Source organism: Geotrypetes seraphini, chromosome 18 (assembly GCF_902459505.1).
Source record: "Geotrypetes seraphini chromosome 18, aGeoSer1.1, whole genome shotgun sequence".
NCBI lineage: Eukaryota > Metazoa > Chordata > Amphibia > Gymnophiona > Dermophiidae > Geotrypetes > Geotrypetes seraphini.
The window spans coordinates 22,078,270-22,092,159 of record NC_047101.1 but is presented as its reverse complement, the minus strand read 5'-3'; the positions used below and the strand labels follow the sequence as shown (position 1 = coordinate 22,092,159).

The following is a 13,890-nucleotide window of genomic DNA, read 5'->3' as shown; positions in this document are numbered from 1 at the left end:
AGAGGCTTGTAATATTCTACCAAAAGGACAAAGGACGAAGGGAGCCTGAGCTTGGAATAGAAGAGTCGTTGGACCAGCCTAAGGCACGAACAAGTTTCTCTCTTCATTGTGGAATCTCCCAAGTTGCTTATCATAACTTACTGTACTTGTGAGAACCTGGGACTGTAAACACCACATCCCTTATTGACGCATGCTATAGATCTGTGAGTCACTTAATCACTACCATCAACATTTTAATCCCTTAAAGAGATTAAAGAGAAACATGTGGCTGGAGCCTCGAAACTACCCTTCAGAGATGAATCTCTGTACTGCCTAGATTCTATTGTCTGTAAGCAGCTCACAGGCAGCCATATTTAGTATATGTTCTGTTTGACACACATAGCCTAACTATACTTGTATTTTTATAACAGCTGTAGGGATTTCAAGCTAGCAGCCCAAAACAGACACACCTCCAGTCCAGTTACCAGCACACATTACCCACATATGGACCAATATGGACCACTCGCTGAAAATCAGGGGAGGGAAATTTCAGGGTGATGCTAGGAAGTGCTTCTTCACCGAAGAGGTGGTCGATCATTGGAACGAGCTGCCTCAGCGGGTGATTGAGGCCAGCAGCGTGTTAGATTTCAAGAGAAAATGGGATATTTATGTGGGATCTGTAGGAGAGTAAGAATCAGGGAGTGGGTCATTGGTATGGGCAGACTCGATGGGCTATGGCCTTTTTCTGCCGTCAATTTCTATGTTTCTATGTTTCTAATGTATACTATCCACCTAGAGCAGGGGTAGACAATTCCGGTCCTCGAGAGCCGGAGCCAGGTCAGGTTTTCAGGATATCCAGAATAAATATGCATGAGATAGATTTGCATCTCAAGGAGGCAGTGCATGCAAATCCATCTCATTGTAGATATTCATATTCATTGTAGATATTCATTGTAGATATCTACAATGAATATTCATATTCATTGTAGATATCCTGAAAACCTGACCTGGCTCCGGCTCTCAAGCACCAGAATTGCCTACCCCTGACCTAAACTAAACCTTAGGTTTGTATACCGCATCCTCTCTACAAATGTAGAGCTCGGCACGGTTTACAAGAGTTGGGAGAGAAAGGAACTCCAATGAAGGTTAAAGGAAATAGTGAGAAGAATATTTGGAGGGCTTAGGATGCCAGAGAAGGAGTAAGTATTACATTTTTGGGAATAGCCAGGTTTTCAGATGTTTGCGGAAGAGTTGGAGAGAGCTCAGGATCCGAAGGGGGGAGGTAAGGTTGTTCCAGAGCTCAGTGAATCTGAAGGGGAGGGAGGTACCTAGTTTTCCTGCACGGGAAATGCCTTTTAATGAAGGAAAGGATAGTTTTAGTTTGTGGGTGGGTCTGGTGGTTTTAGAATTTGAGGAGTTCCAAGAAAGTGGGATAAAGGGATGGAGGATGCCGTGAAGGATTTTGAAAGTTAGACAGGCGCATTTAAAGTGGATCCTGGCGTTTATCGGAAGCCAGTGAAGCTTGGACAGGAGCGGTGAGACATGGTCGAATTTACTTTTTGCGAAGATAAGCTTAGCTGCGGCAATCTGAATCCGCTGAAGTCTGTGAAGGTTTTTCTTGGTAAGGCTTAGGTAGATTGAGTTGCAATAGTCCAATCTGGACAGGATGATGGATTGGACAAGGACGGTCAAGTGTTTTTGATGGAAACAGGATCTTACTTTCCTCAGCATGTGAAGGCTGAAAAAGCATTGAGGTGGTCGTTGAAAGACAAAGTAGAATCAATGATGATGCCCAAAACATTGCTTGAGAACTCAAGCTGCAGAGTGGCGCCAGAGGACAGAGGGATGGAGGTGGGAAGTTGGTCTAGTTTTGGGCTGAGCCAAAGTAGTTTAGTTTTGGACTTGTTCAGTTTCAATTGGACAGTATGAGCCCAGGATTGAAGGTTCATTATACAGGAGGATATGTTCTCCTAGAGAGTGGCGCTCCTTTCTCTTCTTTCTCTCACTCTCCAGAAATAGGGAACACTCTCCAAGCAGCAGCGAAACAATTTTTAAGCACATAGCAGCACACACTCTCCAATCATCCTCTCTGTAGACAACACCTAACCACAGCGGTGGTAACCGCTACACCAATCCTTCAGGCCAGACCAATCTTCTAGGGATGCACTGGTTTAGAGGAAAGAGCAGACTCCCTTTGCTGTTCCTCCTATACTTTCCCCAGTCCTACTGTCACTGTGATGGATTTACTGTACCTTTCTGCACAAGGATGAACAATATCTGTCTCTGGGAAAAGGTGATGAAATTAGCAAATCCAAAATGCCGAGAATGACTGATTTTTCTGCAATGACTACATAAGCCGTCTGCAAATGTGACTTGTTTGAAAGCCTGCAACTTTTTAATTTTGTCACATAAAAGGACGGGGTACGGACTGTTGTGTTACAAATTGTTTGCTCTAACAGAATTCATTAAAACCTAATTTTAGTCACCTATTTCCAGAGATGGCATAGCGAAGGAAGACGCCTGGGGCGGTGGCGCCCCCCCCCCCCCACCCTCTTCTCTGCTCCCTTCTCCTTCCCTGCCTCCCTGCCGCACGTGCGCCTTCCCTCCATACTTCTTTAACTTTGCCAGCACGAGCAGCATCTTCTACCTGCTGCCCGCGCCTGGACCAGGAAGTGACTTCAGAAGGAGCTGAAGCCGGCACAAGCAGCAGGTTGGAGATGCTGCTCACACTAGCGAAGAGGTAGAGGTTTGGGGGGGAGGAGTGGGAAGGTACGCGCACAGCAGAGGAGGGGAAGGAAAGGACCGGGGGGCAGAGAGGAGGAGAGGTGCCGGCACCCGGTTCATAGACAATGGCGCGAAAGACAAAGGCGCGCGCCGACAACTGAGCGCAAGACGGAGGCGGGCGCTGAAGAAAAGTACAGTTTTTAGGGGCTCCGACGGGTGTTTTGTTGGGGAACCCCCCCACTTTACTTAATAGACATCGCGCCGGCGTTATGGGGGGTTTGGGGGGTTGTAACCCTCCACATTTTACTGTAAACTTAACTTTTTCCCTAAAAACAGGGAAAAAGTGAAGTTTTCATTAAAATGTGGGGGGTTACAACCCCCCACACCCCCCACAATGCCCCCACAACGCGGCGCGATGTCTATTAAGTAAAGTGGGGGGTTCCCCCCTCACGCCCCCCCCCGTCGGAGCCCTAAAAACGGTAATTTTGAGCGGCGCGCACCTCCGCGCTGCACTCAATTGTCTGGGCGCGCCTTTGTCCCGGCGCGCTTTTGACCTGACACCCCGGCAACCCCCCCAACTATGTCACTGCATATAACCATTGATACGTATTTGGATATTTTGTTTTCCTTAAGCTCAGAGTAGCATTTACGGATCACCTGAGTGAATTTAACATTTAGATAAGCTTCCACTTCCCAGCACCATTTATGTAAAATAATAGGCATAAGGGCACAGAAAGCAGTTCTAGAAAAGCCGGGATCAAAGGAATGGCACCGGTATCCTCAGGATAAGAGAGCTAATAAGCGTTCTTTTGTTTTAATTCATAAATGATGCAGTATGTCATTGCTTCTACTCTAGTTTCTAAACCTGCTGTATTTCAAATAGGAAGCCAGGATAAACATCCCAGACTTCCTCTAAACAATTGCAGTTGGTGCCAAACTGGAAGGAGAATTCTCCTTGCGTGCCAGTAACATAGTAGATGACGGCAGATAAAGACCCAAATGGTCCATCCAGTCTGCCCAACCTGATTCAATTTAAATTTTTTTAAATTTTTTCTTCTTAGCTATTTCTGGGCAAGAATCCAAAGCTCTACCTGGTACTGTGCTTGGGTTCCAACTGCCGAAATCTCCGTCAAAACCTACTACAGTGCAGACCATAGTCCAGGGGTGTCCAATGTCGGTCCTCGAGGGCCGCAATCCAGTTGGGTTTTCAGGATTTCCCCAATGAATATGTATGAGATCTATTAGCATACAATAAAAGCAGTGCATGCAAATAGATCTCATGCATATTCATTGGGGAAATCCTGAAAACCCGACTGGATTGCGGCCCTCGAGGACCGACATTGGACACCCCTGCCATAGTCTCTCCGAGGCACAAAATTTGCACAAACTTGGATGCTTTCACAACAACTTACTGAGTTCCTGCTTTCAGGTGAGGCTCGCTTCTCTTCTGGAGGTACAATTTCAAACTCAGAGGAAGTTCCCTGCAAAGTAAAAAAAAAAAGACAGATGACTGTCACAATAAATTTAGGCACGCATTGTAACGTGCCATTTTTTTGCAAGCTAAAATAGTTCCCTATGCAAGAAGAGCATAATGGGCAATTTATTTATTTAAAATTTTTTATATCCCGCACATCCAAAAATCTATGCAGGTTACAGTAAGACATACACAGAACAATAAACATGCAAAACAGCTCATTCTCTTAAACAACCCCGTTCCATTACTCAGAGGGAAAATCTTTTGAAAACAACAGGCCTTTAAATATTTATGGAACTGCAAAAAATGACGACACTTGATGAACTGCCTCCGAAAGGGAATTCTTCAACAAGAGATCGACCACACAAAATACCCGGGAACGCACTGAAGTCAAACGTATCTGCCATAATGATGGGACCTCCATCTGCCTAGACTAGGCATGCAAACTACGAGAAAGCACACAGGAGACGTGATGAAATCTAACACAACACGGGGCAGCTCTCGATGCGCTGCCCTGTAGACCAAAGCCAAAACAACAAAATCCAAATAGCACCAAAAGGTTCCACAAAGGAAATGAAGCAGCAAAACGATTGTGGAACAGAAGATCGGACGTACCGGGTTGTAGATTAATAAGCGTCCAAATAACTTAAAAACAATAATCATTAAAACAATCCACAAAGGGTGCATACAGTCACAAGTGACTCACAGGATAGAAACCAAATAATGAGCCAACACAGGCCGTGTTTCGGCAAAATAAAAATGCCTTCTTCAGGGGTCTTATAGGGTCCTTGGCTGTCTTAAATATAAAACCATAAGAGTCACAAAAAAATGCAAGTAGTTAAGAGGCCACAAACAAGCAGCCCAGCTCACAAGACTACAAGTTATTTGGACGCTTATTGAACTACAAACTGGTACATCCGATCTTCGGTTGCAGAATCCGTTTGTTGTTTTGCTATAGACCAAAGCTACAGTCTTAAACTGAATCCTCCGGAGAACTGGAAGCCAGTGCAAATCAACCAGCAACGGAGAGGTGCGCCAAAACGTTGAAGCCATCTGCGCGCACCAATTTATAAAGCAGGCACACTTATGCACGTAAGTAGTGTTATTCTACATAATGAACGCCCAAAAATACTTAGGGTCGGATTCACTAAATCAGGGCCAAAGTTAGGTGCTGGAAAAATGCTGCTGCTAAGTGATATTCAATCAAGGGCGGGTGTGCCTGTTATTGAATGGCGCTTAGGCCCAAACTCTGTAACCTTCGCCTAATGTTAGGCACCTATTTTGGAGGCGCCCAAGTAGAGAAGTTCCTGTTTAAACTGAATAACAAGTGCAATTAAGCTTTTTAGAACAGCAATAATTGAAACTTAGGCGCCCATCAAGAAAGAGCGATTCTGTAACAAGGCGACTCTATTCTTATTGCATGTATCTTCTTGTAAACTACTCTGAACTCATGTATCCTGTTGTAAACCGCTCTGAACTTATGCATCTTGTTGTAAACATGTTTCTTGTAGTAAACATCGCATACTCTCATTGCATGAATCTTGTTGTAAACCGCTTTGAACTTATGGTATAGCGGTATATAAGAAATAAAATTATTATTATTATTAAAAATTTAGGCAGCCTTCAAAAAAAATAGGCGCTATGCATGTTAGGCGCGGGCATGGCTTCAAGTTAGGTGCCTTGTTACAGAACTGCTGCTCTTAAGCGTGCTTAAGCGCTCGCATGGCTGCCTAACTTTTAGTTGTGCCTAGAGATGGCCTATTTATTGGGCGCCGCCCAAATAGGTGCCGCTCAGCGTGATTCACTAAACAACGCCAAATTTTACTTGAATCACGCTGAACGGTGCCTAACTTTTGGGCGCTTCTTATAGAATTTGCCCCTTAATGCCCTTTCTTCACCTAACTTATCCTAGCTGAAATCAGGTGTAATTCTGGCACTCAACTCAGTACACCCCTGACTTGCCCCTGCCCCTCCCACAGTCACACCCCCATCGTTTAATTTTCCGACAATATTTTATTTATATCTATACTTCTATTTTTACTCTTACCCCTCCCTGTTGTTCTAACCCTGTATGTTTCTCTTGCGCTATAACCATTGCAGTTCTTCCCCCTTCTCAGCTTGTACCAGTCTAGTATTGTAAGTCTGTTCAAAGATGTCCATGTATGTACTCTTTCTCCTCAATAACTGATCCCTTGAGCTGTTAATCACTAGCTTCCACCCTGTTAAGTTCAATCAATTTGTACCATCTTTTAATCTTTGTAAACCGCATAGAGCTTCACGGTCCTGCGGTATATAAACTGTTATTATTATTATTGTCCATCCCCCCCATGTAATTCGCTTAGACATATTTGATAAGCGTGTGTATCAACTTTTAAATAAAACTTGAAACTTGATTGCACATGAGAAGATATAGGCACAGTTTTTTTAATAGAATCGCATATAGGCAGCTGTGCACACAAATTCAATAACACACAATTACCGGTGGTTAACGCCTTTTTAACTAGTTTACTTGTGCACGCAACTCCCCATCATGCGCAAATGTGGGTGCCCAAATATAGGTTTATTGAAAGCTTCTATACTGCTACTAATGACTGAGCAGTCAATTCATAGCAGTTTACATGAGCTTCTGTAAAGGTGTTACAATACAGAATTAGCGTTTTTTTGAGATGGTTTTCAATACAGACACATTTATACCATAACCAATCATTTATGCATATATAATACTAGTATCTTGTACTATGTTCATACTAGATCCTACTTATTTGCACATATAATACTTGTATCATGTTCTGTGTTAATTTCCTAATGGGGAATAGTCAGCTAGCTCCTCTATGTCAAATTATTAGTTAAAGTAGTCTCTGAAGAGGATGGTCTTTATCTCTTTTTTGCACTTTCCAGTGTCTTTTTCTAGTTTTAATTCCTTCGGAGCCATCAGTGAGAACATTCTTGTCTGAACGCTTTTGTATTTGACGTCTCTGAAGGAGGATATTTCCAACACGTATTCTTGGCTCGAGTGCAGGGCGCATGGTGGTGTTTGGTAATATAGTTTGGCCGCTAGATATTGCGGTTCCGAGAGATGAATGATTTAGTGCATCAGCAACAAGATCTTGAATTTCATCCAGCTTTCAATTGGGAGCCAGTGTAACTATTTCAGTAGCAGAGTGGCACTCGTCTGCCTCGATTTTCCCAGCAGAAATCTTACTCCTACATTTTATACCATTTGAATCTGCCTCATCATGTACTTTGAAATGCCCAGCAGGATTGCATTGCAGTAGTCAAAGATTGAGAGTACTAGGGGTTGTTGTTACGTTGGACATAACTTGATGGGTGAGGTAGGGTTTACCCAGTAGAGTTTGCCATAAGCATTTTTCATGATGCGTTTGATCAATAACGTCATGTCTAGGTTCGGGTTTAGCCCTACTCCTAGATTCCTCACCCCTACCGTGGATGGTTTTATGGTATTGCCATTCAGAGTTACTTGGTATCTCAGGCTATTTCCTCCCTGTTTGTTAATTAGACGTAATGCTTGTTAGATATTAGTCCATTTGTTTAGAAGCATCCGAAGATCTTCTCTAGGCCACCGTTTCCTCTTCATGACCCGTTTCTTCAGCGGAATGATCAGTTGGACGTCATCCACGTAGATGTAGCATTCCCATCCCAGTTTTCAGGTGAATTTCCCCAGCGGTTGGAGGAAGATGTTGACCAGCATGCAAGACATAGCGGATCCCTGCGGAACCCCTATGTCTGTTTCTTTCCAGTTGCTTTTGATCCCCTGCTATTTCACAAATGGTATTAATACTCACGATTAAATGCCTACCTTGGACCGGTGTTCACTTAGCGCGAGCTTGCTATTTACTGAGGGCAAAATAACAGCAAGAACACACTAAATTGTGCATGCCCAGTTCCCTTTTGCCATTGTTGCCTCTGCTGGCTTTCAAGGGGAATACATGCAAAGCTTGCCTTTAGAACAAAGGGAAGAACTGGAGAGCTCCTGTACAGCAGGCGAGCAGGATAAAGGAGAGCAAAGACTTCTAGGACAGCAGGAAAGTGAAAAGGCTGTATGTTTTGAGCTCTCTATTTAGTGTCAGTAAAGATCTTCAAAGAGGAGATGAAAGGATGTGGTCGAGGGAAGGATTTTCAAAGAGTGGTATGAGAGGATGTGGCGGGGGAGGGCCTTACAAGTGTGGTGTGTGAAGACGTAGTTGGAGACACAAGAAGCGTGCAAGGGGGAAACCCAGAGAGGAATCAGGAGGATGCTGGCATCTGACCATTTCCCTCTCCCTCAAGACCACACTCTAGATTAGTGTATCTCAAACTGTGTGCCGTGACACAGTGGTGTGTCCCAAAGAGGTTCCGGATGCGCCATGAGAGATTCCAGAATTTTACTTTATTAAAAATAAATAAATAAATAAAATTCCTTCATAAGTATACGCTGGAATAGATGACATGCTTCTCTCCCTCCCTAGAAGCTCTCTCTCTCTATTGGCTAAGGCTCTTTATACCTGCATTGTGATGTCATAGAACTTTATGGTTATAGAAACATTGTATTAAGAGCCATTAAAAGATCAAAAAGTACAGTAGACTATAATTATTAAATAGTTAATTAATATTTAGATTTAAATTTAATATGCAGAGACAAGCCTCAGGTTATGGAGTAAATCTTCCCATACTGGGATTTCTTCAAGAGAAAGAAAACATCTTTTCTCTTACTCGTTATAACTTCACCTTTGGTTTTTTGTTGTATAGAAACATTGTAACATGATGGCCATTAAAGGCCAAATGGCCCATCTCGTCTGCCCATCCGCAGTAACCATTATCTCTTCCTCTCCCTATTGGCTAAGGCTCTTAACATTTGCATTTCCTCTTCCTATAGGCTAAGGCTCTGTGCACCTGCATTGTGAGGTCATAGAGCTGCCCATCCGCAGTAACCATTATCTCTTCCTCTCTCTAAGAGATCCCACGTGCCTATCCCAGGCCCTCTTGAATTCAGACATGTTGAATTGTGAGCCACTTTGGAATTCAAATGTTTTAAATTAAATAAATAAATAAATGAATGAATACTGTGTATTGGTGAGCGTAGCTGATTAAGCGAAGCTGCCTAGTCCGCAGAAAGAAAGGACTAGGCGGCTTCACTTTATCGGCTAGACTCACCAATGCACAATACTTTGTCTTGCTTTATCAGCATACCATCCCTTGTGGTTCATAGTGCACCGGACCCTGGAAGAATGCCATTCCTGACCGAAACACGGACTACGTCGGGTCTATACCGCAACTTATCTACTGTGTATTCCCATTTTAGATCCAGTTGCGTCAGAGATGACCTTTACGGCAGCCACACCCAGCTTCAACGCTCCGGCTGCTGTAAGAAGGCAGTTTAGAAATCACGGCCACGAAGGTAAGGGGCAGGGAGGGAGTAGGGAGATGTTTAGACTCAGCGGCAGTAAGGAGGGCGTGCAATAGGTGACCGCGCGCGTTCCCTCCCTTAACTGCGGGGACAAGGCCATTCACCGCTCCAAGGGGCGGTGAATGGTCTTGTCCCCGTAGCCACGGTGAACACAGGTTTTTCACCACCGTTTTGGCGGGTTACCCGCGGGTAACAGCCACCGTGTCATTCTCTAGGTGGAACTACAAAATTTTTAGAAAAAGGCAACATTGAAGGATCACATAATAGGAAGGGGCTAAAACGCAGGAACAGAATGCTAAAAAAAACAAAAAAAAAAAACAGAAAGTCTGCAGAAATGCATTCGATTAGTGAATTTTAATTTTTGAAAGCATCTTTAAAAAGAAACGTTTTCAAAGAACTTTAAAACTTGTCTACAGCAATTTCACCTCCGATATATCCGGGCAGTGAATTCCATAATTGAGGTGCTGCTACTGAAAATATTTCTGCTCGTCTCGTGACGATAACTTTTAGAGATGGTACAGAGAAAAGATTTTGGTCAATGTCCATACCTGTAGACCTTGGCTATGCCCACTGACAAAGGTACACATGTTCCCGACCAGTGGTGTGGTAAGGGGGGGAGGCGTCATGGCTCCAGGCGTCATGGTGTGGGCACCAGCACCCCTCCCCCTCCTCCTCCCTGCCTCTTCCCACTCCTCCCCCCCGCCATGACAAACAACTTCAACGTGCTCCTTGTGATTGCATCAGCTCCCGCTGATGTCACTTCCAGGACCCGCGTATAGGAAGTGACATTAGAGGGAGAGCTGACGCAGTCGCGAGGAGCACTTTGAAGTTGGTGCTCGTGCGGAGAAACAACTAGATGTACAGGGGAAGGAGCGGGGGGGGGGGGGGGCGGAGGCGGGGAAGAGGCACCTCTCACTCTCACTAAGCTACTGGTTCCCGACAGAGGCATGTAGATTTAGGCCAGCCAGTGATAAAATCACCCCCTACACCAACCATTTTGATGAGAGCAGAGTCCTTTATGGAGTGGAAGAGGACATTAATGGTCAGTACAGCAGCCTGAAAACAAGGGGAACTGCATTTGATTCCCCCTGCAGCACCCTAGGACTGGAAATGCATACGAGTGATTATAGGACTGCAAATGAAATAGTTAAGAAGCCTAATGATAACAAGCACCCATTGGTCTCTTGCTTTCTTCAACTCAAGTAATGGGAGCAGGCTTTTGCTTGATTTCTTGAAGATTCTCATAGTACTGATCTCTAAGCCATCTTGTCAGCTTGTAATTACTTTGAGAAACATGGGACATCTATTGCAACACAATTTGGAAACAAGGGTTTCCCTATTGTGTTGCAATAGATGTGGCCAGTTCTAGAATTGGCATAGGAAGTGGCTTAACTCATGTGTCCACTGCAGGAGATCACATTTCACCAAGAGAGACCAACTGATCATGCTTCACCAACAGAAACAAAGGAAAAAGGTACAGAGGAAGGTGCCAAAAATGATAAAAGGGATGGGACGACTGCCCTAAGAGGAAAGGCTAAAGCTGCTGGGGCTCTTCTGCTTGGAGAAGAGACGGCTCAGGTGTGATATAAAGGTCTATAAAATATTTATTATTTGTTTATTTTAAAAATATATATACCGTTTAAAACTAAACGGTTTACATGATTTACATACACAGTATTTAAAAGAAACACATAATAAAAACAAATACATAATCAAATAAACATATAATACCGAGTGGAGTGGAAAGGGTACATGTGAATCACTTCTTTATTTTTTCCAAAAATACTAGGACTAGGGGGCATGTGGTGAAGCTACAAAGTAGTAGATTTAAAACAGACAAAAGAAAATATTTCTTCACACAACATACAATTAAGCTCTGGAATTCGTTGCCGGAGAATGTGGTAAAAATCAGTTAGCTTAGCAGGGTATAAAAAAAGGTATGGATAATTTCCTAAAAGAGAAGTCCATTGGCCATTATTGAGATGGCTTTGGGAAATACACTGCTTATCCCTAGGATAAGCAGCATAAAATCTGTTTTACGACTTGGGATCTAGCCAGATGCTTAGGATCTGGGTTGACCACTGTTGGAACCTGGGACCTTTGGTCTGTCCCAGTATTTCAATTCTTATGTTGTTATGTAATCAAGGCTAGCAGGACATAAGTCTTACCCTCACACAGAGGTGTGTACTCTCCAGTTTCAAATCAGCAACTTAAGAAACAAAACAATCAATCAATCAATCGGTTCTCTCATTCTCCAAATTCACCAAAGTTCCTGTATTATGGTAATCCCGTTTTTCTATCTGAACATGATTCTTTTCATCACAGTATAAAATACAGGCTTCCCTCACTAAAATGTACTGGTATACCTTTGGCATAAAAATTAGACATTTATCTCATGAAGTGGGAAAGTTGACAACTGTCCTATAAGAAAGATGTGCGGAGTTGAGTCGGTTCAGCGAATGGCCACCAGGATGATCTAAGGACTCAACTGGGTAAGGAACAACTGGGTAAGTTGCAGCTGTACTCACTCGAGGAACGCAGAGAGAGGGGGGACATGATCGAGACGTTCAAATATGTCACAGACCTTATCGAGGTGGAAGAGGATCTCTTTTTCCTTAAAGGACCCACGGCAACAAGAGGGCATCCGTTGAAAATCAGGGGTGGGAAATTTCATGGTGACACCAGAAAATATTTCTTTACCGAAAGGGTGGTTGACCGCTGGAATAATCTTCCACAACAGGTAATTGAGGCCAGCAGCATGCCAGATTTTAAGAAAAGATGGGATTGGCATGTGAGATCTCTTCATGGAGGTAGTTAGGGGGTGGGCCATTAGTGTGGGCAGACTAGATGGGCCGTGGCCCTTTTCTGCCGTCATGTTCTATGTAACTTCATATACGTCAATCCTTAATGGTTTGTTGTTCTGGTCCTACATCACCCTCATTCTGTAACCTTAGGCCTGGTATTCAAAATGATTTAATCAGCCAGGAGAACCTTCTAGAAATGCTAACAGAATTCAGTCAGTCATTTTCATGTGCAATAGTGAGCCGAGAAAAAGTATCTGTGTGAAGCTAACATTCAGAGAAACCCCTCATTTACACAATAAAAAAAAACCCTGCATTTTGACAAGTTCACGGTTTTGATGACTCGAGACTCACACTAGATGAAGATTTCCGATCGCTCTTAGATTCCTTTTCATTTTCACCAGGGACAACAAATGAGTCAAGAATCTGGCCACATCCTGTAAAAGAGGAGACGTTTCAAAGTTTGAACTTCAAAAAGGAGAATTCTATAAAGAGTCTTTCAGTTTGAGGCAGGAACCATGCGTATAAATGATGGCGTGCTAGTCTTTTACATATGTATGTGAACACATATGTCCCTAAATGAGCAGTTTCCAGCTAAATGGTATTCTGTAAATATGCACTTGGATGCGATGGGGTATACTTTGGGGGCGGCGCATAGATCTACACTTTGCAATCTAGGTATTGAGTTTTTCTAAATTCTTAAATGTGAGTACTTTAAAACTCAAAGTAAGCATTATCATTACTTCAGTGGCTGCCGTAAGAGTTCACATCTTAGAAAAAGGAGTGGTTTTGCCACTTGCGCTAGCATTCTATAAAAAAAAAAAAAAAAGCAGACGTCTACATCAGTGTTTCCCAACCCTGTCGTGGAGGACCACGAGCCAGTTGGGTTTTGGGGATAACCCTAATGAATATGCATGAGAGAGATTTGCATATAATGGAGGTGAAAGGCATGCAAATTTGCTCCATGCATATTCATTAGGGCTATCCTGAAAACCTGACTGGCTGGTGGTCCTCCAGGACAGGATTGGGAAACACTGGTCTACATTTCTTTATAGAATAAGAGTAAAGGGGATGGAACTTGATCTATTGGGTTTTCTGCGTGGTTACGATCAAAGCGATTTTTACATTTTAGACGGGTACTTATTTTGTACCTGGGGCAATGAAGTGTTACGTGACTTACCCACAGTCACAAGGACTTACGGTGGAACTTGAATTCACAACCTCAGAGTGCGAAGGCAGCTGCTCTAACCACTAGGCCAATCCTCCATATAAGTTTCAAATAGGCACTTTCCTAGCACTTCAGGCTCTTATGGAATTACTTTCAAATATTTAGATACGCTAAGACCTATCTGAAAGAAGATGCTGGCAGTCTGAAACTATTTCTGGTTGCAAACTATCCACCCCCCATGTGTCATTTATAGACTAGCACATAGCGCTGGTTTCCATACCCAACTCTGGACATCAGATTTAAGCCTGCTGAAACCTGGTGCCATTCCCTGCCAAGCTCG

The 13,890-nt window shown here is 43.4% G+C and overlaps 1 protein-coding gene across 2 annotated transcripts in view; it reads right to left on the bottom strand.

Moving 5' to 3' along the window:
* The window catches only part of TNIP1 (TNFAIP3 interacting protein 1), a 109,780-nt gene that overhangs the window by 75,696 nt on the left and 20,194 nt on the right, over positions 1 to 13,890 (bottom strand). For both annotated transcript variants that reach the window (XM_033927600.1, XM_033927602.1), the window contains exons 4-5: positions 12,737 to 12,819; positions 4,116 to 4,184 (exon numbers count right to left, since the gene is read on the bottom strand). In XM_033927600.1, the coding sequence (XP_033783491.1) occupies positions 4,116 to 4,184; positions 12,737 to 12,819 (152 nt within the window). The remainder of the gene's footprint in view (positions 1 to 4,115; positions 4,185 to 12,736; positions 12,820 to 13,890) is intronic.